We start from the raw sequence: 25,733 nt of genomic DNA, 5'->3' as shown, positions 1-25,733 counted from the left end.
AGAGAAGCAGCGTGGCTTAGTGGAAAGAGCCCGGGCTTGGCAGTCAGAGGTCATGGGTTCTAATCCCGCCTCTGCCACTTGTCAGATGGGCGACCTTGGGCAAGTCACTTGACTTCACTGGGCCTCAGTTCCCTCAACTGGAAAACGGGGATGAAGACTGGGAGCCCCACGTGGGACAACCTGATGACCTTGTATCTCCCCCAGCGCTTAGAACAGTGCCTGGCCCAGAGGAAGGGCTTAACAAATAGCATGATGATGATGATGATGGTGCTGCTGAATGAATCCGGGGGCGGTGCCCGGGGTGGGGGCGGCGCCCGGGGCGGGAAGAGTCGTGCCTGGGGGCGGCTCTCAGGGTCCGGGCCGGCGCGGATCGGGACAGCGCGCATCGGGAGGCCGCCATGGGGGCCGCCCTGCACTGCGCGCTGCTGCTCTGCCTGTGCACCGCCGCCGCCTGCAGCAGACCCCAGACCCTGCCCAGGACCCTGACGCACACCCGGCCCACTACCCCACAGGTAACGTGTGCCAACGGCCCACAAACGGGACCCTCCCACCCGCCCAGGACGCCCCCAACCCACTGTCCCGTCCGAGTCTGGTCAGGGAGATGCCCCCAACTCTCTGTCCGGCCCCGGTCTGGTCAGGGAATCGCCCCCACCCCGCTGGCCGGCCCGGGACCCGTCAGGGAGACGCCCCCAACTCACTGTCTGGTCCTAGGCCGGTCAGGGAGACTCCCCCAACCCGTTGTCCGGTCCTAGTCCGGTCAGGGAGATGCCCCCAACCCACTGTCCGGTCCGGGTCTGGTCAGAGAGACGCCCCCAACCCACTGTCCGGTCCTAGTCCAGTCAGGGAGACGCCCCCAACTCACTGTCTGGTCCTAGTCTGGTCAGAGAGACGCCCCCAACCCTTTGTCCGGCCCAGGTCCGGTCAGGGAGATGCTCCAAACCCACTGTCCAGTCCGGGCCGGTCAGGGAGATGCCCCCAACCCACTGTCCGGTCGGGTCTGGTCAGAGAGATGCCCCCAATCCACTGTCCGGTCCTAGTCTGGTCAGAGAGACGCCCCCAACCCATTGTCCGGCCCAGGTCCGGTCAGAGAGATGCCTCTAACCCACTGCCCGGTCCTAGTCCGGTCAGGGAGATGCCCCTAACCCACTGTCCAGTCCGGGTCGGTCAGGAAGACGCCCCCAACCCACTGTCCCGTCCGGGTCTGATCAGGGAGATGCCCCCAACCCACTGTCTGGCCCTAGTCCGGTCAGGGAGATGCCCCCAACTCACTGTCTGGGCCGGGTTTGGTCAGAGAGATGCCCCCAACCCACTGTCCGGTCCTAGTCCGGTCAGGTAGACGCCCCCAACCCACTGTCCCTCCTAGTCCGGTCAGAGAGACGCCCCCAACCCATTGTCCGGCCCAGGTCCGGTCAGAGAGATGCCCCAACCCACTGCCCGGTCCTAGTCCGGTCAGGGAGATGCCCCTAACCCACTGTCCAGTCCGGGTCGGTCAGGGAGATGTCCCCAACCCACTGTCCGGTCCTAGCTCGGTCAGGGAGACGCCCCCAACCCACTGTCCGGTCCTAGTCTGGTCAGAGAGACGCCCCCAACCCATTGTCCGGCCCAGGTCCGGTCAGGGAGATGTTCCCAACCCACTGTCCAGTCCGGGCCGGTCAGGGAGACGCCCCCAACCCACTGTCCGGCCCAGGTCCGGTCAGGGAGATGCTCCCAGCCCCACTGTCCGGTCCTGGTCTGGTCAGGAAGATGCCCCCTCCCTGCTATCCGAACCGGACAGCCGCCCCCACCCCGCTATCCGGTCCGGTCCGGTCAGGTAGCCGCCCCCACCCCACTGTCCGGCCTGAACAACCGCCCCCATCCCATCATCCGGCCCAGGTCTGGCCAGAAAACCGGCTGACAAGGGGTGACCGGGAGTGACAGGGGGCTGTCCGGGGGGCTGACTATCCGGGGGCTGGCCAGGAGTGACCAGGGACTGTCCAGGGAGCACTGGCCAGGAGTGACCTGGGGACTATCCGGGAGCTGGCTGTGGGATTGGTCAGGAGTGACCGGGGAGCTGAGCAGGGGGCTGTCCAGGAGTGACCAGGGGCTGTCCGAGAGCTGGCTGTGGGGTTGGCCGGGAGCGACGGGGAATAGTAATAATGATGGCATTTGTTAAGCGCTTACTATATGCGGAGTACTGATCTAAGCACTGGGGATGATACAAGGTCGTCAGGTTGTCCCACGTGAGGCTCCCAGTCTTCATCTCCATTTTACAGATGAGGGAACTGAGGCCCAGAGAAGCCAAGTGACTTGCCCAAAGTCACACAGCTGATCAGTGATGGAGCCAGGATTAGAACCCATGACGTCCGACTCCCAACCCCGGGCTCTTTCCACTAGGCCACGCTGCTTCTCTAAGCAGCCCCCCGGGGAATGAGTGGGGACTGTCCGTGTCTGGGAGTGACCGGAGGACCGTCTGGGAGCTGGATTTGGGCAGGAGCAACAGGGAATGACCGGGGGCTGTCCAGGAGTGACTGGGGAACTGTCCGGGAATGACCGGCAGCTGCAAAGTGACCTAGCAGCAGGTCCCCGGGGCCGACAGTCTGACCAGTCCGGGTTCTAATGACCAAATCGATCCGTTTCCTCCTGGGTCAAATGGATATTCAATATGAATTCTCCCTCCTACTTAGACTGTCAGGCCCAGGGGGTGAGTGGCTCAGTGGAAAGCGCCCGGGCTTTGGAGTCAGAGGTCATGGGTTCAAATCCCGGCTCCGCCACTTGTCAGCTGGGTGATTTTGGGCAAGTCACTTCACTTCTCTGGGCCTCAGTGACCTCATCTGTAAAATGGGGATGAAGACTGTGAGACCCCCGTGGGACAACCTGATCACCTTGTATCTCCCTAGTGCTTAGAACAGTGCTTTGCACTAGTAAGCACTTAATAAAGTACAAGTTGTTGCCAATTTGTACTTCCCAAGTGCTTAGTACAGTGCTCTGCACACAGTAAGCGCTCAATAAATACGATTGAATGAATGAATGAAATGCCATTATTATTATGGACCGGGTCCAACCTGCTTGATCTCACTTCTACCCCGGCACTTAGTACAGTGCTTGGCACGCAGTCAGTGTTTAAGGAATACCACCGTTATTATCATTATTATCAGCCGGCCGGGGGCCGAGCGGGGGAGATCAGAAGTTGAATCGGCTTCTGGTTTAGGAAAAGCTTCTTTGCACTTTTCCCGTCGGATCGATCATTCAGTCAATCGTATTTATTGAGCGCTTACTGGGTGCAGAGCACTGTATTAAGCTCTTGGAAAGTACAATTCGGCAACAAGTAGAGACAATCCCTACCCAACATCAGGCTCACAGTCTAGAAGTGAGGGGGGCGGGGGGAGGGACAGAAAACAAAGCAAAACAAGTAGACAGGCATCAATAGCACCAATATATATAAATAGAATTATAGATCTATATATACATCATTAATCAAATAAATAGAATAATATGAACAAATATGCCCAAGTTCTGTGCGGCAGGGAGGGAGGTAGAGCAGAGGGAAGATGTGAGGGCGATATGGAAGGGGAGGAGGAGCAGAGGAAAAGGGGGACTCAGTCAGGGAAGGCCTCCTGGAGGAGGTGAGCTCTCAGTGGGGCTTTGAAGCGGGAAAGTGAGCTAGTTCTCCCCCGTTTGGAAAAAGAGAAACTTTCCTGCTGCTGGATTTCACAGTCTGATGAAGGGAGTCGAATTGCTTGGGTGATGGTGTGGGGAAAAGACCCCAGAAGCCCTGGCAGCATGGAAGAAACATGACTTCGGGTCTCAGACAGAGAGGAGAACCACTAGCTCTTGGAAACTCAAGGCCCGGCTCCTTCCAAGCCCCTCCTAGAGTGGGATCTCAGGGGAAGTCGGGGGTGGCCGTGGAAACCAGGGGGAGTCTGTGGAAGCAGGTGGGAACCTCTGAGTGCTTGTGGGAACTAATGGGGGCTTCTGGGGGCCTGTGGGAGCCCGCAGAAGCCCATGAGAGCAGGTGGGAACAAATGGGATTCATTCATTCATTCATCGCATTTATTGAGCGCTTACTGTGTGCAGAGCACTGTACTAAGCGCTTGGGAAGTACAAGTCGGCAACATATAGACACGGTCCCTACCCAACAACAGGCTCACAGTCTAGAAGGGGGAGACAGACAACGAAACAAAACACGTAGACAGGTGTCAAAATCGTCAGAACAAATAGAATTAAAGCTATATGTGCATCATTAACAAAATAAATAGAATAGTAAATAGGTACAAGTAAAATAGAGTAATAAATCTGTATAAATGTATATACAGGTGCTGTGGGGAGGGGAAGGAGGTAAGGCGGGGGGGATGGGGAGGAGGAGAGGGAAAAGGGGGCTCAGTCTGGGAAGGCCTCCTGAAAGAGGTGAAAGCAGGTGGAAGATGGTAGGAACCTCTAAGGATCCCGTGAAAACAAGTGAGGGGGAATCTTTGGAAATAGGTAAGAGCCCATGGGAACCCGCAGGAGCAGGTATTCATTCATTCAATCGTATTTATTGAGCGCTTACTGTGTGCTGAGCACTGTACTAAGCGCTTGGGAAGTACAAGTTGGCAACATATAGAGGCGGTCCCTACCCAACAGCGGGCTCACAGTCTAGAAGGTAGAGAAGCAGCGTGAACTAGTGAATAGAGCACAGGCCTGAGAGTCAGAAGTCTTGGGTTCTAATCCCGGCTCCTCCACTTGCCTGCTGTGTGACCTTGGGCATGTCACTTCATTCTGGGCCTTGGTTCACCTCATCTGTAAAATGGGGATTGAGACTGTGAGCCCTGTGTGGGACAGGGACTGTGTCCAACCAGATTATCTTGTATCTACCCCGGCACTTAGAACAGTGGCTGGCACATATTAAGTGCTTAAGAAATATTATTATTATTATTATTATTATTATTATTATTATTATAGCCCGAGGGGGCTGGGGGGAACCTGTAGGGAGCCTGTGGGAGCCCAAGGAAGCAGATGAGAAGCAGCATGGTCTAGTGGCTTGAGCTTGGGCCTGATAATTTCCCCTGGGCCTTTGGGTTCAGCCACAGCCCAGCTTCTCCAGACCCCCTTTCTCCTACCCAGCATTTTATTTTATTTTATTTTATTTTATTTTACTTGTACATATCTGTTCTATTTATTTTATTTTGTTAGTATGTTTGGTTTTGTTCTCTGTCTCCCCCTTTTAGACTGTGAGCCCACTGTTGGGTAGGGACTGTCTCCATATGTTGCCAACTTGTACCTCCCAAGCGCTTAGTACAGTGCTCTGCACACAGTAAGCGCTCAATAAATACGACTGATTGATTGATTGATTGGTTACAGCACGGGCCTGAGAGTCAGAAGGTCATGGGTTCTAATCCCAGATCTGCCCCTTGTCTGCTGTGTGACCTTGGGTAAGTCACTTCACTTCTCTGGGCCTCGATTGCCTCATCTGGAAAATGGGGATTGAGGCTGTGAGCCCCACGTGAGACAGCGACTGTGTCCAACCTGATTTGCTTGTATCCACCCCAGCGCTTAGTACAGTGCCTGGCACATAGTAAGCACTTGATAAATGCCGCAGTTATTTATTTATTTACCCAGGGGCACCTGACAGTGGTGGTACTCTCCAGGCAATCAAGGGGCAAGGGGGTGGAAACCCTGAACTAGCCTGGGGTCCAACAGAGTAGAGGAAAAGGGAGATGAGGAGCACTCTGGCTTAGTGGAAAGAGCACAGGGTTGGGAATCAGAGAATCTGGGTTCTAATCAATCGATGGTATTTCTTGAATACTGCTTCCATATTGGTATTATGGAAGCAGCGTGGCTCAGTGGAAAGAGCACAGGCTTTGGAGTCAGAGGTCATGGGTTCAAATTCAGGCTCCGCCAATTGTCAGCTGTGTGACTCTGGGCAAGTCACATCACTTCTCTGTGCCTCAGTTACCTCATCTGTAAAATGGGGATTAAGACCGTGAGCCCGACGTGGGATAACCTGATCACCTTGTAACCTCCCCAGCGCTTAGAACAGTGCTTTGCACATATTAAGTGCTTAATAAATGCCATTATTATTATTATTATTATTGAGTGCTTACTATGTACAGGGTAATGTACTAAACTACTTGGGAGAGTACAATACAACAGAATCCCAGTTCTGCCACTTGTCTGCTGCGTGACAGGACAAATGACTACACCTCTCTGTGCCTCACTTTCAGTCAGTCAGTCAGTCGATCATATTGAGTGTTTTCTGTGTGCAGAGCACTGTACTAAGTGTTTGGGAGAGTAAAATATAACAATATAACGGACACATTCCTTGCCCACAAAGAGCTAATGGGGATTAAACACGTCGTTGTGGGCAGGGAATGTGTCTGTCTGTTGTTGTGCGGTACTTTTGTTGTAGTAAGGTAATAAGGATGGCATTTGTTAAGCGCTTACTGTGTGCGAAGCACTGTTCTAAGCGCTGGGGGGATACAAGGTGATCAGGTTGCCCCACCTGGGGCTCACAGTCTTAATCCCCATTTTGCAGATGAGGTAACCGAGGCACAGAGAAGTGAAGTGACTTGCCCAAAGTCACACAGCTGACAAGTGGCAGAGCCGGAATTAGAACCTATGAGCTCTGACTCCCAAGCTGGGGCTCTTTCCACTGAGCCATGCTCCCAAGCGCTCAGTACAGTGTTTTGCAAACAATAAAGTCTTAATAAATACGACTGAATGAATGAATTAAACATCTGTTCTCCCTTTCCACTTTAGACCTATGGGTCCTAGTGCTTCTTTCAGTGCTTGGCACAGAGTAAAGACTGCGAGCCTGCTGTTGGGTAGGAACCGTCTCTCTATGTCGCCGACTTGTACTTCCCAAGCGCTTAGTACAGTGCTCTGCACACAGTAAGCGTTCAATAAATACGATTGAATGAATTAATGAATACATCCTTAATAATTACCATTATTAAGAGGAGGGTGGAAGTTGAGGAATCCCTTGCAAATCCAGACATTTTGTCCACCTTAAATTCATTCCTAACTGCTTCCATTCGGCCCTCTCCACTGCCCGACAACCGTATTTCTCCTTCCTAATTTCCTCCCAACCCCTCTCAGGGTCGCACGGGGTGAGTTTCCAGTTCTCTACCAATCTCAACTACTGTGGTATTTGTTAAGCACTAACTATGTGCCCCAGCACCGTACCAAGCGCTGGGATACAAGCAAATCGGGTTGGACACAGTCCCTGTCCCGTAGTCTCAATCCCCATTTTACAGATAAGGTTACTGAGGCCCAGAGAAGTGAAGTGACTTGCCCAGAGTCACATAGAGACAAGTGGAGGAACCAGGATTAGAATCCGTGACCTTCTGATTCCCAGTCCCGCGCTCTTATCCACTAGGCCACGCTGCTTCCTTACTACAGTGCTCCGCACACTGTAAATGCTCAGTATATGCCATTGGCTGATTAACAGTGCTTGGCATATAGTAAGCGCTTAACAAATACCAACATTATTATTATTATTATTATTATTATTATTATTATTATTATTATTATCACTCTGGAGCTAGGGATGACTTCATTCCGCCCATCATTTTACATATTCTCATATCCCAGGCCGATGGTTTCCGCTTGAATTTCCCCCTCACTCACCCTTGCCTGGGGTAGGAAGCTAGCAGCCGCCAATTTGTATACAAACTGTGTAGTGTTGGCATTTATCGTGAAGCGCTTAGTACAGTGCTCTGCACATAGTAAGCCCTCAATAAATACGATTGATGATGAACGCGTTTGTGTTCACCACGTTATCTACAAGCAGTGTAGCTTAGTGGCAAGAGCACGGCTCGGGAGTCAGAGGACGTGGGTTCTAATCCCGGCTCCGCCACTTATGAGCTGTGTGACTTTGGGCAAGTCACTTCACTTCTCTGGGCCTCGGTGACCTCATCTGTAAAATGGGGATTAAGACTGTGAACCCCACGTGAGACAACCTGATTACCTTGTATCTACCCCAGCACTTGGAACAGTGCTTGGCACATAGTAAGCACTTAACAGATACAATTATTGTTATTATTGTTAAGCATTTATTACAGTGCTCTGCACACAATAAGCGCTCAATAAATACGATTGAATGAATATGATGCATTGCCTATATATTCGGCGCAGTTTGCGTGGCTTTGCTAAAGGAGCCCGGGCTTGGGAGTCAGAGGACATGGATTCTAATCCCGGTTCTGCCGCTTGTCAGCTGTGTGACTTTGGGCAAGTCACTTAACTTCTCTGTGCCTCAGTGACCTCATCTGTAAAATGGGGATTAAGACTGTGAACCCCACATGGGACAACCTGATTACCTTGTATCTACCCCAGAGCTTAGAACAGTGCTTGGCACATAGTAAGCACTTAAGAAATACCATTATTATTATTATTATTATTATTATTATTATTATTATTATTATCCTGTGTGGTTGCTGAATGATGTATGTCTCTGCAGTATGCCATCTACATACCCTGATTATACATCTACATTTACTGTTTGTCTGTATATACTGCAAGGTTGTAGTTATTGAATGCCTACTGTGTGCAGATCACTGTACTAAGTGCCTGGGAGTATAAAATACAGCAATATATATACATACATATACACATTCCCTGCCTACGATGAGCTTATGATCTAGAGAAATTCAGTTCATGTTTTCCCACTGCTCCAGAACCTCCAGTGGTTGCCCATCCACCTCCTCATCAAAAGAAACTCCACTCCCTTGCCTCTCAAGCCCTCAATCACCTTTCCCCCTCCTACCTCTCTTTGACATTCCCCTAATAATAATAATGGCATTTGTTAAGTGCTTACTATGTGCAAAGCACTGTTCTAAGCAGTGGGGAGGATACAAGGTGATCAGGTTGTCCCACGGGGGGCTCACAATCTTAATCCCCGTTTTACAGATGAGGGAACTGAGGCCCAGAGAAGTGAAGTGACTTGCCCAAAGTCACCCAGCGGACAATTGGCAAAGCTGGGATTTGAACCCATGACCTTACTACAACCCAGCCAGCACACTTCGCTTCTCCAATGCTTACCTTTCTCTCTGTGCCTCAGTCTCATCTATCTCACCACCGACCTCTCACCCACACCCTGCCTCGGGCCTGGAACGCCCTCCCTCCTCATACCCAAAAGATTAATAATAATAATAATAATGGCATTTATTAAGTGTTTCCTATGTGCAAAGTACTGTTCTGAGTGCTGGGGAGTTTACAAGGTGATCAGGTTGTCCCACGGAGGGGCTCACAGTCTTAATCCCCATTTTACAGATGAGGTAACTGAAGCCCAGAGAAATGAAGTGACTTGCCCAAAGTCACACAGCTGGCAACTGGCAGAGAGCTGGGATTTGAACCCATGACCTTTGACTCCAAAGCCCGTGCTCTTTCCACTGAGCCACAAGATGATGTATCTCTCCCGCTTCAAAGCCTTATTAAAGGCTCATCTCCTCCAGGATGCCTTCCCTGACTAAGCCCTCCTTTCCTCTTCTCCCACTCCCTTCTGCTTCACCCTGACTTCCTCCTATATTCACCCCTCCCTCAGCCCCACAGCATTTATGTCCACCTCTGTCATTTATTTATTGATATTAATGTCTGCCTCCCCTCTAGACTGTGACCTCATGGTGGGCAGGGAACCTGTCTACCAATTCTGTTATTTTGTACTCTCCCATGCGCTTAGTACAATGCTCTGCACACAACGGGCGCTTCAAAAAATATGATTGATTGATTGATTGATTGATAGAGATGTGTCATATAGGTTTTTAACCTGTCTCGGCTTCTCCCAAGTAACTCTGCCCGGGAAATCCCTGGGGGCCGCGATGTGAAAATCAGGTGGGACAAGGGAGTTGGTGGAGCTGAGATGCAGGCCCTGGTTCAGTGTGGCTTAGTGGATAGAGCACGGGCCTGGAACTCAGAAGGACCTGGGTTCTAATCTCAGCTCCTCCATTTGACTGCTGTGGGAGCTTGGGCAAGTCGCTTCACTTCTCTGGGCCTCAGTTCCCTCATCTGTCGAATGGGGATTGAGACTGTGAGCCCACGCAGGACAGAGACTGTGTCCAACCCGACAGAGAAGCAGCGTGGCGTAATGGAAAGAGACCTGGCTTGGGAGCCAGAGGTTGTGGGTTGTAATCCCGGCTCCGCAACTTGGCAGCTGTGTGACTTTGGGCAAGTCACTTCACTTCTCTGGGCCTCAGTTCCCTCATCTGTAAAAGGGGGATTAAGACTGCGAGCCCCAAGTGGGAGCCCACTGTTGGATAGGGACTGTCTCTATATGTTGCCAATTTGTACTTCCCAAGCACTTAGTACAGTGCTCTGCACATAGTAAGCGCTCAATAAATACGATCGATGATGATGATGATGATGACAACCTGATCACCTCAATTTGTACTTCCCAAGCGCTTAGTACAGTGCTCTGCACACAGTAAGCGCTCAATAAATACAATTGATTGATTGATTGATCACCTTGTATCCCCCAGCACATGGTAAGCACTTAACAAATACCAACAGTATTATTATTATTTGCTTGCCTCGATCCCAGCGCATAGTACAACGCCTGGCACACAGTAAGCGCTTAACAAACTGCACCATTGTTATTTAGCCCTTTGTTGCTGTGGTGGCTTTCCTCAGTCCTGCCTGGGGAGGAGTCCGACTGGGCCGTGACTCAGACCGCTTAGGTTAAACCTTTGCTGGGGTTTTGCGAGAGTTTTTGGCACATTCCCAGACCCTCGAAGCTGAGGAACATCTGTTTTGCCATTATGTTTAATGCCAAGATGAAGTACAGCTTTGGCTGGAAACAGGCGGGCATGGGCTGAGGGATATTTTCCACCACTGGCAGAGGGACCGCACTTGTCATTCTAAAGATTGGCTCACCCTCCGGTGAGGGAAGCGCACTGGCCGTTGTTACCGCACCAGGAATTTCATTATTAGAAGGGCTCGAACTCGGATGTCTGAGGAATCGAATCCCTCTAAATGGGAGAAGGCTCAAGGCCCTCAACAGTCGGGATCTTGGGGGATTACTCCTAACAAGTTTCTCGGGCAGTCGCTAATCTACACGCTTGGACCGCGCAGCGGTAAATTCAGGTTACACAGATTTCCCAAAATAAAATATCCCCCTCCCTGACGTCCCGGTACATATTTCGGCAGGAACAATAAGGGTCTTGGAAATATGTAAACAGGAAAGATGATCTAGATTCAACAAGATTACCGGCTCGGGGCTGGAAAAAAGGAAAAATGTGCGTGGGATTTGGTTACAATTGAAAGCCTGTTCTTTTGGCTGAGATAGAGAGAGAGAGAGAGAGAGAGAGAGAGTGTGTGAGAGAGAGTGTGTATGTATGTGTATGTGTGAGAAATTTTTTTTGCCTGCATGTGTGTGTTCATTCATTCATTCAATCGTATTTATTGAGCGCTTACTGTGTGCAGAGCACTGTACTAAGCTTTTGGGAAGTACAAGTTGGCAACATATAGAGATGGTCCCTACCCAACAACGGGCTCACAGTGTGGGTGAGAAGAAAAATTGCTTTTCACTGTCAGTCCCATCCCTGTGAAAGTTTGCCTTGTGAGTTTCCCTTCCTAGCACAAGCTACTTTCCCCTTCCCCACAGGTCCACAGAGGAAAAGAAAAGAGCAGGTCAGAACCGAATAATATTTATTAAGGGCGTACTACGTGCCAAGCACTGTGTTAAAGCTGTGGGCTTAATACAAGACAATCAAAATGGACACAAATCCCTGTCCTGTACAGAGCTCGTAGTCTAAAGGGGAGGGAGGACAGGCATTTTATCCCCACTTTATAGATGAAGAAACTAAGGTCTAGCTAGGTTAAGAGAGTTACCCAAGGTCAACAACAGCAGGCACATGGCAGAGTTGGCGGAGTTGGAGTTATTATTATTAATAATTATGTTAATTATTATCTTGATTAATATAATTAATTATATTAATAATGTTGCCAACTTTGTACTTCCCAAGCACTTAGTACAGTGCTCTGCACACAGTAAGCGCTCAATAAATACGATTGATTGATAATACTAGTTGTAAATAATTGTGAAGTGATGTGCTTGCATTGTATCAAACGCTGAGGTAAATACAAGATCATCAGGTCCTGCCTGGGGCTCACAGCCTAAGTAGGAGAAAGAAGAGGTAATAATAATAATAACTGTGGTATTTATTAAGCACTTACTAAGTGCCAGGCACTGTACTAAGTGCTAGGGTGCGTACAAGAAAATCAGGTTGGACACAGTCCCTATCCCCCATGGGGCTCACGGTCTCGATTCCCATTTTGCAGTTGAGGCAACTGAGGCACAGAGAAGTGAAGTGACTTGCCCAAGGTCACACAGCAGGCAAGTGGGGGAGCAGGGATTAGAACCCAGGTCCTCTGATTCCCAGGCCCACGTTTCACCCACTAGACCAGGCTGCTGATTCTCAATGTGTTCATGCCACTGGGTGCCACTCTGCCTCCCACAGCAGTGGAAAAATAATAATAATAATAATAATAATAATGGCATTTATTAAGCGCTTACTATGTGCAAAGCACTGTTCTAAATGACTCAACCTGATGTCTGAAAATGCTCTGGGAGGCAAGAGTGCTCCTTGCTCCAAGAGGCCATCCAGAAAGCTGGATTTTTCCAGGAGGCCCTGCATGAGGGGGAATGCAGACACAACTGGTCTGCTCTGCCTGACTCTGAAGAAGGGCGGAATGTGTCTGTTTATGGGTCTGTGGACTCTCCCAAACACTCAGTACAGTGCTCTGCACAAAGTAAGCGCTCAATAAATACGATTAAATGAATGAATGAATGAAAGTGCTCACTAAATATGAGTGAATGAATGAATGAATGGTTGGCAGCTAGTATGCTCCCAATCTGTGTTAGCAGTGTGGTGTAGTGGGCAGAACACGGGCTCGGCAGTCAGAAGGACCTGGGTTCTAATCCCGGCTCCCCCATTTAATAATAACGATGGTATTTATTAAGCGCTTACTATGTGCATTTTCTAGACTGTGAGCCCACTGTTGGGTAGGGACCGTCTCTATATGTTGCCAACTTGTACTTCCCAAGCGCTTAGTACAGTGGTCTGCACACAGTAAGTGCTCAATAAATACGATTGACTGATTGATTGATGTGCAAAGCACTGTTCTAAGCACTGGAGAGGTTACAAGGTGATCAGGTTGTCCCACGGGGGGCTCACAGTTTTAATCCCCATTTTCCAGATGAGGTAACTGAGGCCCAGAGAAGTGAAGTGACTTGCCCAAAGTTACACAGCTGACAGTTGGAGGGGCTGGGATTTGAACCCATGACCTCTGACTCCAAAGCCCGGGCTCTTTCCACTGGGCCATGCTCCTTCTCCATTTGTCTGCTGTGTGACCTTGGGCAAGTCACTTCACTTCACTTCACCTCATCTGGAAAATGGGGATTAAGACCCATGTGGGACAGGAACTCTGTCCAACCCAACTAGCTTGTATCTAACCTGGTGCTTAGTAAGTGTCTGGAGCATAGTAAGTGCCTAGTAAGTACCACAAACAAAGAAATGACTTACCCTGGTGCTTAGTAGATGTCTGGAGCATAGTAAGTGCCTCCTCCCCCTCTCCACCCCTCTGCCTTACCTCCTTCCCTTCCCCACAGCACCTGTATATATATGTATATGTTTGTACGTATTTATTACTCTACTTTACTTGTACATATCTATTCTATTTATTTTATTTTGTTAATATGTTTGGTTTTGTTCTCTTCTAGACTGTGAGCCCACTGTTGGGTAGGAACCGTCTCTATATGTTGCCAACTTGTACTTCCCAAGCGCTTAGTACAGTGCTCTGCACACAGTAAGCGCTCAATAAATACGATTGATTGATTGATTGATTGATTAAGAACCATAAAAAAAGAAATGGTAGCATGGCTCAGTGGAAAGAGCCTTGGCTTTGGAGTCAGAGGTCGTGGGTTCGAATCCCACTCCACCACATGTCTGCTGTGTGACCTTGGGCAAGTCACTTAACTTCTCTGAGCCTCAGTTACCACATCTGTAAAATGGGGATTAAGACTGTGATCCTTACATGGGACAACTTGATCACCTTGTATCCCCACCCAGCGCTTAGAACAGTGCTCTGCACATAGTAAGCGCTTAACAAATGCCATCATTATTATTATTATGGCTCTAGAGGGATGTTGGGAGGTGACTCCAGTGAGACAGTTCCCCCAGCCCTGATTTAGGCAAGGAAGTTGCAGGAAGGGGATTGAGGGAATTCCCACGCGGGAAGTAACCGAGGTCTCCACTAAAGTCACATGGTCTGGGTATCCGCCCTGTTGCGGGCCAAAGTTTTCAATCTTCTCAGCATCCCTCAGGTCCTGGCACTTTTCTGCTTTCTCCATCCTGAATTTATTTTGCTCTCAGCCATCCGAACACAGGGACCCTTCTGTTTACCTTACTATTATTGGTAATAATAACTATTAGTAATGCAATATAAAAAATGATGCATCCTAACTGTGGTATTTGTTAAGCCCTTACTATCTACAAACAACTGAGGTAGATAGGGTGATAATCGGGCTGGACCTAGCCCCTGGTCCCACGTGGATTTGAAGCAGCGTGGCTCAGCGGAAAGAGCACGGGCTTCGGAGTCAGAGGTCATGGGTTCAAATCCCGGCTCCGCCAATTGTCAGCTGTGTGACTTTGGGCAAATCACTTCACTGCTCTGGGCCTCAGTTCCCTCATCTGTAAAATGGGGATTAAGACTGTGAGCCCCCTTCAAGGCCCTACTGAGAGCTCACCTCCTCCAGGAGGCCTTCCCAGACTGAGCCCCCTCCTTCCTCTCCCCCTCCTCCCCCTCTCTGTCTCCCCATCTTACCTCCTTCCCTTCCCCATAGCACCTGTATATATGTATATATGTTTGTACATATTTATTACTCTATTTATTTATTTATTTTACCTGTACATATCTATTCTATTTATTTTATTTTGTTAATATGTTTGGTTTTGTTCTCTGTCTCCCCCTTCTAGACTGTGAGCCCACTGTTGGGTAGGGACTGTCTCTATATGTTGCCAATTTGTACTTCCCAAGCACTTAGTACGGTGCTCTGCACACAGTAAGTGCTCAATAAATACGACTGATGATGATGATGACAACCTGATCAACTTGTAACCCCCCCAGCGCTTAGAACAGTGCTTTGGCCTTAGCAAATGCTTAATAAATGCCATTATTAGTAGTATTATTATTTGCAGTCTAAGTGGGAGGGCAAACATCTGCTGTACCCCATTTTACAGATGGGGAAACTGGGGCTCAGAGAAGTGGAGGTCACACGGAAGGCAAGTGGCAAAGCCAGGATTAGAACCCGTGCTTTTTCCAATGGGTTGCACTGCTTAGTACAGTGCCCACCACGATGCTGTGCTTGGATAGGGGCTTCCGAACACAATTTGACTACAGTGTTAACAGTGAGGGTCAGTCCAAAAATGACCTTGACAGGGCTCAGAGGATCAAGTGGATGGAATTGGTGTTTACCTCGAACACGGCAATTTTCCACTATTGAACAAGACGTAGCATGCCCTAGTGGAAGGAGCCCCGACCTGGGAATCAGAGGACCTGGATTCTAATCCTGACTCCCCCACTTGTCTGCTATGTGGCCTCGAGCAAGTCACTTCACTTCTCCGGGCCTCGGTCGTCTCATCTGTAAAATGGGGACTGAGACTGTGAGCCCCACGTGGGACAAGGACTGTGTCCTGCTCGATTTGCTTGCATCCACCCCAGCACTTAGTACAGTGCCCGGCACATACTAAGCGCTTAATAAATACCGTCATCATCACTGGAAGTAGCAGACACATTCTCTGAACTTGAGCTGCTATGCCTGGGTGGAAAATGGGGGCACCGTGGAAGGAAACCCCCTGAGGCAGGCTGGACTGACAAGTGGCAGGGACCGCCTCCCTCTTTTTTTGGTATTTAATAATAATAATAATGGCATTTATTAAGCACCTACTATGTGCAAAGCACTGTTCTAAGCGCTGGGGAGGTTACAAGGAGATCAGGTTGTCCCATGGGGGGCTCACAGTTTTTTAAATCCCCATTTTACAGATGAGGTAACTGAGGCCCAGAGAAGTTAAGTGACTTGCCCAATTTGTTAAATGCTTACTTTGTGCCAGGCACTGAACTAAGCACTGGGGTAGATAATAATAATAATAATAATAATAATAATAATAATAATAATAGCATTTATTAAGCACTTACTATGTGCAAAGCACTGTTCTAAGCGCTGGGGAGGTTACAAGGTGATCAGTTGTCCCACGTGGGGCTCACAGTCTTAATCCCCATTTTACAGATGAGATAACTGAGGCACAGACAAGGTAAGTGACTTGCCCAAGGTCACACAGCTGACAAGTGGCAGAGCCGGGATTTGGACCCGCGGCCTCTGACTCCAAAGCCCGGGCTCCTTCCACTGAGCCACGCTGCTTCTCAAACTAATCAGGTTAGATACAAGCTAATCAGATTGGACACAGTGCACATCCCACATGGAGCGACCAGTCTTGATCCCCATTTTACAGATGAGGCAACCTCAGTGAAGTGAGGTGACTTGGCCCTGCGGCCCGGAGAAATCCGGCTGGGCCACAGGGATTGACACCTCATCAGCTAATGCAGAAGATTAAGGGAAGCTGGGCCCTTGGAGAAGTTGGACTAATTGCAGTCCTTCCAACAGCTGCGGTTTCCAGCGTGGCAGGGGAGAGCTAAAGTTATGGTTTTTTCGGGCTTCCCAGCAGCAGCTGTCCTGCCTTGATCCGTGACGAGGTCGTCCAAAGCCAGCCCTTCCGCGGGGCGATTCCCAGAGGCAGGTCCTGCCCTCTGCCCCCTGAAGACCTCAACTTGGGATAGGGAATGAGCTCGAGGTGAACGAGCGATGAGAACAGTGGGATGAAAATTATGGGCTCGCCCACCTCCCCTTACCCTTTTGCCAGCACCCTGGCTACCGTCATCCAAAGGGCCATTGACAGTCTTCTAGACTGTGAGCCCACTGTTGGGTAGGGACCATCTCTATATGTTGCCAGTTTGTACTTCCCAAGCGCTTAGTACAGTGCTCTGCACAAAATAAGCGCTCAATAAATACGATTGATTGATCATTAACAAAATAAATAGAATAGTAAATATGTACAAGTAAAATAAATAGAGTAATAAATATGTACAAATATATACAAGTGCTGTGGGAAGGGGAAGGAGGTAGGGTTGGGGGGATGGGAAGGGAGGAGAGGAAGAAGGGGGCTCAGTCTGGGAGGGCCTCCTGGAGGAGGTGAGATCTCAGTAGGGCTTTGAAGGGAGGAAGAGAGCTAGCTTGGCAGATGTGTGGAGGGAGGGCATTCCGGGCCAGGGGTTGACGGCGGGACAGGCGAGAACGAGGCACGGTGAGGAGGTTAGCGGCAGAGGAGCGGAGGGTGTGGGCTGGGCTGGAGAAGGAGAGAAGGGAGGTGAGGGAGGAGGGGGCCAGGGGATGGACAGCCTTGGAGCCCAGGGTGAGGAGTTTCTGCCTGATGTACAGGTTGATTGGTAGCCACTGGAGATTTTTGAGGAGGGGAGTAACTTGCCCAGAGCGTTTCTGCACAAAGACGATCCGGGCAGTGGCGTGAAGTATGGACTGAAGTGGGGAGAGACACGAGGATGGGAGATTGGAGAGGAGGCTGATGTAGTAATCCAGTCGGGATAGGATGAGAGATTGAACCAGCAGGGTAGAGGTTTGGATGGCGAGGAAAGGGCGGATCTTGGTGATGCTGTGGAGGTGAGACCGGCAGGTATTGCAGCATGGCTTAGTGGCAAGAGCATGGACTTGGGAGTCAGTGGTCATGGGTTCTAATCCTGCCTCTGCCACTTGTCTGCTGTGTGACCTTGGGCAAGTCAGTTCACTTCTCTGGGCCTCAGTTACCTCAACTGTAAAATGGGGATTGAGACTGTGAACCCCACATGGGACAACCTGATTACCTTGTATTTACCCCAGCGCTTAGAACAGTGCTTGGAACATAGTAAGCGCTTAACAAATACCACCATCATTATTATTACTAGGCCATGCTCCTTCTCTAACCCCTCAATCCCAAAGCAGAGACGACTTCAGGTATACTACCTGTATATATGTTTGTACATATTTATTACTCTATTTATTTATTTTACTTGTACATATCTATTCTATTTATTTTATTTTGTTAATATGTTTGGTTTTGTTCTCTGTCTCCCCCTTCTAGACTGTGAGCCCACTGTTGGGTAGGGACCGTCTCTATATGTTGCCAACTTGTATTTCCTAAGCGCTTAGTCCAGTGCTCTGCACACAGTAAGCGGTCAATAAATACGATTGATTGATTGATTCTGCTCCTCAGGCGCCCCATCACCGCCCCAGGTTCGGGCCTGTAGCTGGCAGATTCATTCATTCAATCGTATTTATTGAGCTCCTACTGTGTGCAGAGCACTGTACTAAGTGCGTGGGAAGTACAAGTCGGCAACATATAAAAATAATAATAGTAATAATAATAATAATGACTGTATTTGTTAAGCACTTACTATGTGCCAAGCACTGTTCTAAGCGCTGGGGTAGATACAAGGTAATCAGGTTGACCCACATGGGGCTCACAGACTTAATCCCCATATATGGATGAGGTAACTGAGGCACAGAAAAGTCAAGTGACCAGGGTCACCCAGCTGATAAGTGGTGGGGTAGGGATTAGAACCCATGACCTGTGACTCCCAAGGCAGATGGTTTGTTGTTCCAAGGCCCTACTGAGAGCTCACCTCCTCCAGGAGGCCTTCCCAGACTGAGCCCCTTCCTTCCTCTCCCCCTCGTCTCCCTCTCCATCCCCCCATCTTACCTCCTTCCCTTCCCCACAGCACCTGTATATATGTATAGATGTTTGTACATATTTATTACTCTATTTATTTTACTTGTACATATCTATTCTATTTATTTTATTTTGTTAGTATGTTTGGTTTTGTTCTCTGTCTCCCCCTTTTAGACTGTGAGCCCACTGTTGGGTAGGGACTGTCTCTATATGTTGCCAACTTGTACTTCCCAAGCGCTTAGTCCAGTGCTCTGCACACAGTAAGAGCTCAATCAATGCGATTGATTGATTGATCGATTGTTCCCCGCACTGACAGCCCCCCGGCTCTCAGGCCTACAGGACTGAGCCGGCTGTCTGGTTTTCCCAGAGCTGCCTCAGCAAACAGCAGCTCCTGGCTGCCATCCGCCAAATGCACCAGTTCCTGAAGGGCCAGGAGACCCGCTTCGCGGAGGGCATTCGCAGCATGAAGTCCCGGCTCACGACCCTGCAGAACTCCGTGAACAAAGCCATCCCGGACCCCCCGACCGGTAAGACCCCCGAGCCGGGAGCAAGCGCGGCCTCTCGGCTCCCCCGAAATGGCAGATCGGTCCGTCCTTCGATGGGATTTAACAATAATAATAATAATAACGGCATTTGTTAAGCCCTTACTATGTGCGAAGCACTGTACTAAGCCCTGAGGTTGTGGGGGGGATACACGGTGATCAGGTTGTCCCACATGGGGCTCACAGTCTTCATCCCCATTTTACAGATGAGGTAACTGGGGCACAAATAATAATAATAATAATGGTATTTGTTAAGAGCTTACTATGGGCAAAGCACTGTTCTAAGTGCTGGGGGGATACAAGGTGATCAGGTTGTCCCACGGGGGGCTCACAGTCTTCATCCCCATTTTACAGATGAGGGAACTGAGGCACAGAGAAGTGAAGTGACTTGCCCAGAGTCACACAGCTGACGAGTGGCAGAGCCGGGATTAGAACCCATGACCTCTGGCTCCCAAGCCCGTGCTCTTTCCACTGAGCCACGCTGCTTCTCTACTGAGTGCCAACTGGGTGCAGGGCACTGTACTAAGCGCTTGGGTGAATACAGGGTTGGTAGACACAATCCCTCTCCTCGAGGTGTTTACATTCTAGTGGGAGATTTTCCCCGGAGTTTGGCGGTAGAAAAATTTTTCCCACATGTCCCTGGTTTGGAAAGTTCTTTGAAATTCATTCATTTTCATTCAATCGTATTTATTAAGTGCTTACTGTGTGCAGAGCACTGTGCTGAGCGCTTGGGAAGTACAAGTCGGCAACATATAGAGACGGTCCCTACCCAACAACGGGCTCACAGTCTAGAAGGGGGAGACAGACATCTTCCCCCTGGCCCTCCCGAGCCCCCAACTTTGATTTGAGGCCTGTCTTAAGACAGTAACGAGTGGTTCAAGAACTGGACACAAGGATCTCAGCCTCCAGGAAAGCGATGGAGCCCAAGGGCGTCCAATCCTCAGTTTTCCCACAGTGACCTTGGCAGATCTGCTCCCGGGGCTCTGTACAAGCTGGGGAATGGTGCTCTGAGTGATTTCAATCTTCCAGCTAATGGCCCTACCCCCCACCCCTGCTTGCCCATCCTCGGGGGAACCCAGAGCCTATCTGGAGCTCTGGGGCTTAGTCCAGTGCTCTGCGCACAGTAAGCACTTAATAAATACAATTCCATTAATGAATGAATCTACTCAGTTCCCAGTGGTCACAATCACCAGTCACTGAATTTAGTGGACAGATACAACTTCTGCCCGAATCTTCTGCTCCTATCTGAGTTAGACCAGATTTTTATTTTTTTTTAATGACATTTAAGCATTTACTCTAGGCCAGGCATTGTACTGAGTACTGGAGTAGAATCAAGCTAATCAGGTTGGACACATATCCTATCTCACATTGTGGAATAATAATAACGATGACATTTGTTAAGTGCTTACTATGTGTGAAGCACTGTTCTAAGCACTGGATGGAGGATACAAGGTGATCAGGTTGTCCCACAGGGGGCTCACAGTCTTAATCCCCATTTTACAGATGAGGTCACTGAGGCCCAGAGAAGTTAAGTGACTTGCCCAAAGTCACACCGCTGACAAGTGGTGGAGCTGGGATTACAACCCGTGACCTCTGGTTCCCAAGCCCGTGATCTTTCCACTGAGCCATGCTGCTTCTCACGGACTTCGTCCCCATTTTACAGATGAGGTAACTGAGGCCCAGAGAAGTGTCCCAGGTCACACAGCAGAGAAGTGGTGGGGCCGGGATTAGAACCCAGATGCTTCTCTCTCCCAGGCCCGGGCTCTGTCCACTCGGACAGGCTGATCTGCCAGTTGCAGACAGTTGCAGGTTGGGTCCTTGTGGACTGAGCGCTCTGAGGATGTTACTCAGTCGATGGTATTTATTGAGCACTTACTGTGTGCAGAACACTGTACTAAGCACTTGGGAAAGCACAGTCTAACAGGTACATTCCTTGGCTACAATGAGCTTACAGTTTAGAATATGCGGTGCCCAGCTCTGGGCTGACAGGGTGGCTAGAGAGAAACGGTGCCAGCTGACCCTGCCGTCTATGCAGACCCCCAGTGTCCACCTTCTGCCATTCATTCATTCATTCATTCACTCATTCATTCATTCAATCATATTTATTGAGCACTTACTGTGTGCAGAGCACTGTACTAAGTGTTTGGGAAGTACAAGTTGGCAACATATAGAGACGGTCCCTACCCAACAGCGGGCTCACAGTCTAGAAGGGGGAGACAGACAACAAAACATATTAACAAAATAAAATAAATAGAATCAATATGTGCAAATAAAATAAATAGAGTAATAAATACGTACAAACATCTATACATATATACAGGTGCTGTGGGGAGGGGAAGGAGGTAAGGTGGGGGGATGGGTAGGGGGAGGAGGGGGAGAGGAAGGAGGGGGCTCAGTCTGGGAAGGCCTCCTGGAGGAGGTGAGCTCTCAGTAGGGCTTTGAAGGGAGGAAGAGAGCTAGCTTGGTGGACTGGGGTCGGGGCTGGGGCCAAGATCAGATCAGCCGCTGGGTCAGCCGCTCTGCCGGCCCTCGGAGGATGGGTGGCATCAGCCTCTAACAATTCCTTCTTCTCTTTCTGAGGAAACCAGGTTCTTCCAACCCCAAAATTGCCACAGCCTTTTCCACCACAAACCTCATCCCAGAGAAAGGCATTTGCCGCTGAAAGCGGCTGCCAGCCTAATAATAAAAATGGCATTTATTAAGCGCTTACTATGTGCCAAGCACTGTTCTAAGCGCTGGGGAGGTTACAAGGTGATCAGGTTGTCCCACGGGGGGCTCACGGTCTTAACCCCCATTTTACAGATGAGGCAACTGAGGCACAGAGAAGTGAAGTGACTTGCCCAAAGTCACACAGCTGACAATTGGCAGTGCCAGGATTTGAACCCATGAACTCTGACTCCAAAGCCCGGGCTCTTTCCACTGAGCCACGCTGCTTCGTGGGGTCTGGGCCCACGGGTTTGGCTAGGAAATTTTTTTCTTTCATCTGATGTACAAAAATGCAACCGCTTCCAAGCAGCTCGTAGTGAAATATTTACTTTTAACAACTTTTCAAATGACAATCATGTTCCCTCCATTTCCCTCCCCAACTCCATCCTTCAAGATGCTTGTGCTTTTTCCAGGATCTCACGTCTGCTTCTGGGCTTTCCTCTGAAAACCCCCTTGATTCCCCTCCACTGCGAGCAATCCCCACTGTGACCCTTTACTGCCAGCTGCCTTGGTACTTCAGCTCAGCCGAGGTCTAGTCTTTGCCCAAGCTCTAGTGCCAAGAGGCTCTTGGTAAAGGTCATATGAGAGGGTGGGAGTAAGACAGAAGGGGAAGGGAGCCCCCATAACCCTTCCCAAATTCCCAGAGTACATGGCATTTAACCCCAGGCCAACTTTGGACCTCTGAGTTCCAGGAAAAGGGTGTCTCTGGGATGGGCATTTTCCCAGGGAAAGAAAAAAAACCAGTGTCGTGTCTTGCAAAACTTCAAAATGAAAAACGATGAGTGTTTGTCTCCGCCCCCCACCCCCTTATTTGCTATAGTATTTGTTAAGCACTTACTATGTGCCAGGCACTGTACTAAGCTCTGGGGTAGATACAAGATCATCAGGTAGGACACAATTCATGCCCTACATGCGGCTCATAGCTTTAAATCCCATTTTACAGCTGAGGTAACTGAGGCCCAGAGAAATGAAATAATAATAATAATAATGGTATTTGTTAAGCGCTTACTATGTGCAAAGCACTGTTCTAAGCGCTGGAGAGGTTACAAGGTGATCAGGTTGTCCCGGAGGGGGCTCAGAGTCTTCACCCCAATTTCCAGATGAGGTAACTGAGGCCCAGAGAAGTTAAGTGACTTGCCCAAAGTCACACAGCTGACAGTTGGCGGAGCCGGGATTTGAACCCATGAGCTTTGACTCCACAGCCCGAGCTCTTTCCACTGAGCCTTGCAGAAATGATTCGCCCAAGGTCACACAGCAGACAGGTGATGGAGCCGGGATTAGAACCCAGGTGCTCACTCCGTGAGTCCACATGGCTCTTCCCTTTCTAGGCAGAGTGAGAAACTAGGGTCACAGATGTCCAAATCTCCAGCGAATGTGATGTGTTCCATTGAACACATCTCGTCTGGACTACTGCATCAGCCTTCTCTCTGATCTCCCATCCTCGTGTCTCTCCCCACTTCAATCCATACTTCATGCTGCTGCCCGGATTGTCTTTGTCCAGAAACGCTCTGGGCATGTTACTCCCCTCCTCAAAAATCTCCAGTGGCTACCACTCAATCTGTGCATCAGGCAGAAACTCCTCACCCTGGGCATCAAGACTGTCCATCCCCTCGCCCCCTCCTACCTCACCTCCCTTCTCTCCTTCTCCAGCCCAGCCCGCACCCTCCGCTCCTCCACCGCTGATCTCCTCACCGTACCTTGCTCTCGCCTGTCCCGCCATCGACCCCCGGCCCACATCATCCCCCGGGCCTGGAATGGCCTCCCTCTGCCCATCCGCCAAGCTAGCTCTCTTCCTCCCTTCAAGGCCCTACTGAGAGCTCACCTCCTCCAGGAGGCCTTCCCAGACTGAGCCCCTTCCTTCCTCTCCCCCTCGCCCCCCTCTCCATCCCCCCATCTTGCCTCCTTCCCTTCCCCACAACACCTGTATATATGTATATATGTTTGTACATATTTATTACTCTATTTATTTATTTATTCATTTTACTTGTACATATCTATTCTATTTATTTCATTTTGTTAGTATGTAAATACGATTGAATGAATGAATCCAGAGCTGGGAAACAGCCTGTCCACAATCGCAAGGCTAATGGGGAACCAAAAAGTCTACGAACCGAGTCTCAAGTGAAGCATCTGTATGAGGGTTGAGGGTGGACTTGTTTTGGAGGTCTCCAGGTTAGAGGTCAGAGGTCAAAGGGCATTCCCTCCAGGGCACCTGGAAATGGAGATCCAGAGCAGGGAAACAATCTGTTCACAATCACGATGGGGAACCAAAGTCTACGAACCGAGTCTCAAGTGTAGCATCTATATTGGGGCTGAGGATGGACTTGTTTTAGAGGTCTCCGGGTTAGAGGTCAGAGGTCAAAGGGCAGTTCCTTCCAGGGCACCTGCTGGCTGCAGCAATGGCTGCCTTTCCTCGGCGTTGGAAAAGCTGACTGCTCCAGAAAAACTAAAGGAGCTCTTCTGTGGGGAGTGGACTATGATAGAGGCTTCCCCCGGATGTCTGTTTATTTGTGTTGATGTCTGTCTCCTCCCTCTAGACTGTGAGTTCATTGCGGGCAGGCATTGTCATTTTTTATTGTTCTATTGTACTTTCCCGAGCGCTCAGTGGTGTTCTGCACCCAATAAGCATTTAATAAATACGATCGAATGAATGAATGAATGAAAGCTCATAGTGGGCAGGGAATGTTGTCTATTTATTGTTCTGTTGTGCTCAACCAAGCGCTTAGTACAGTGAGGTAGAGAAGCAGCATGGCCTAATGGGTCGAGCATGGGCTTGGGAGTAGAAGGACATGGGTTCTAATCTTTGTTCCGCCACTTGTCTGCTGTGTGACGTTGGGCAAGTCGCTTTACTTCTCAGTGCCTCAGTTCCCTCGTGTAAAATGGGATTAAGACAGTGAGGTCTATGTGGGGCAGGGACTTTGCCCAACCCGGTTATCTTGCATCCTGTACCCCAGCGCACAGAAGGTGCTTAACAAATACCACAGTTAGTGCCCTGCACACCAATAAATGCCACTGACTGGCTGACGGTCTGCCCCTCCGCTCCCTCACCTCTGTCCTCTGCCAGGTGTGCAGATGAACTTCCAGGTGGTCCCTGCCCCTCCCTCCAGCGAGATGCTGCCGTGGTGGTTTAACCTCTGCCCGTCTTCTGGTCCGTTGCAGTCTCCTGCCCTGCCCTGGAAGCCCCGCTGGACGGCCGCAAGTTTGGGAGCAAATATTCCGTGGATCACGAAGTCCATTTCGCCTGCAATCCCGGTTTCCAGCTGATTGGCCCCAGCAGCCGGCTGTGTCAGCAAAATGGCAGCTGGAGCGGGGAGGAGCCCCTCTGCCAAGGTACTTTCCTCCACCGGCTCCTTGGTAGCGTGCCAGGCCCGGGCCTGTCAGGGGGATGCCCGCCGCACAAGCCCGCACACGCCGGGCGTTTCTGAGTCACTACGCATTTGCAAAGCTCCGAGCCCAGCTGCACGCCTGCTTCTGGAAGCGGTGTGGGGGGGTCAGAAGAACTTGGGTTCTAATCCCGACTCCGTCACCTGTCTGCTGGTTGACCTTGGGCAAGTTGCTTCACTTCTCTGGGCCTCAGTTACCTCATCTGGAAAATGGGGATTGAGTCTGTGATCCCTATGTGAGACGGGGACTGTGTCCAACCTGATTAACCGTGGCTCAGTGGAAGGAGCACGGGCTTTGGAGTCAGAAGTCATGGGTTCGAATCCCGGCTCCAGCACATGTCTACTGTGTGACCTTGGGCAAGTCACTTAACTTCTCTGAG

General features: G+C 49.9%; 1 protein-coding gene across 1 annotated transcript in view; it reads left to right on the top strand.

The window, feature by feature from the left end:
* Positions 1–398: 398 nt before the first annotated feature.
* Positions 399–25,733, top strand: part of FBLN7 (fibulin 7) — a 49,689-nt gene continuing 24,354 nt past the window's right edge. Inside the window, exons 1-3 of the mRNA XM_038751180.1 lie at positions 399–512; positions 19,090–19,249; positions 25,130–25,300. Of these exons, the coding sequence (XP_038607108.1) occupies positions 399–512; positions 19,090–19,249; positions 25,130–25,300 (445 nt within the window). The remainder of the gene's footprint in view (positions 513–19,089; positions 19,250–25,129; positions 25,301–25,733) is intronic.

The sequence above is a fragment of the Tachyglossus aculeatus genome, chromosome 1, assembly GCF_015852505.1.
Source record: "Tachyglossus aculeatus isolate mTacAcu1 chromosome 1, mTacAcu1.pri, whole genome shotgun sequence".
NCBI classification, from domain to species: Eukaryota; Metazoa; Chordata; class Mammalia; order Monotremata; family Tachyglossidae; genus Tachyglossus; species Tachyglossus aculeatus.
Note: the sequence above shows the minus strand (reverse complement) of the source record. Positions and strands in the feature narration are given on the sequence as shown.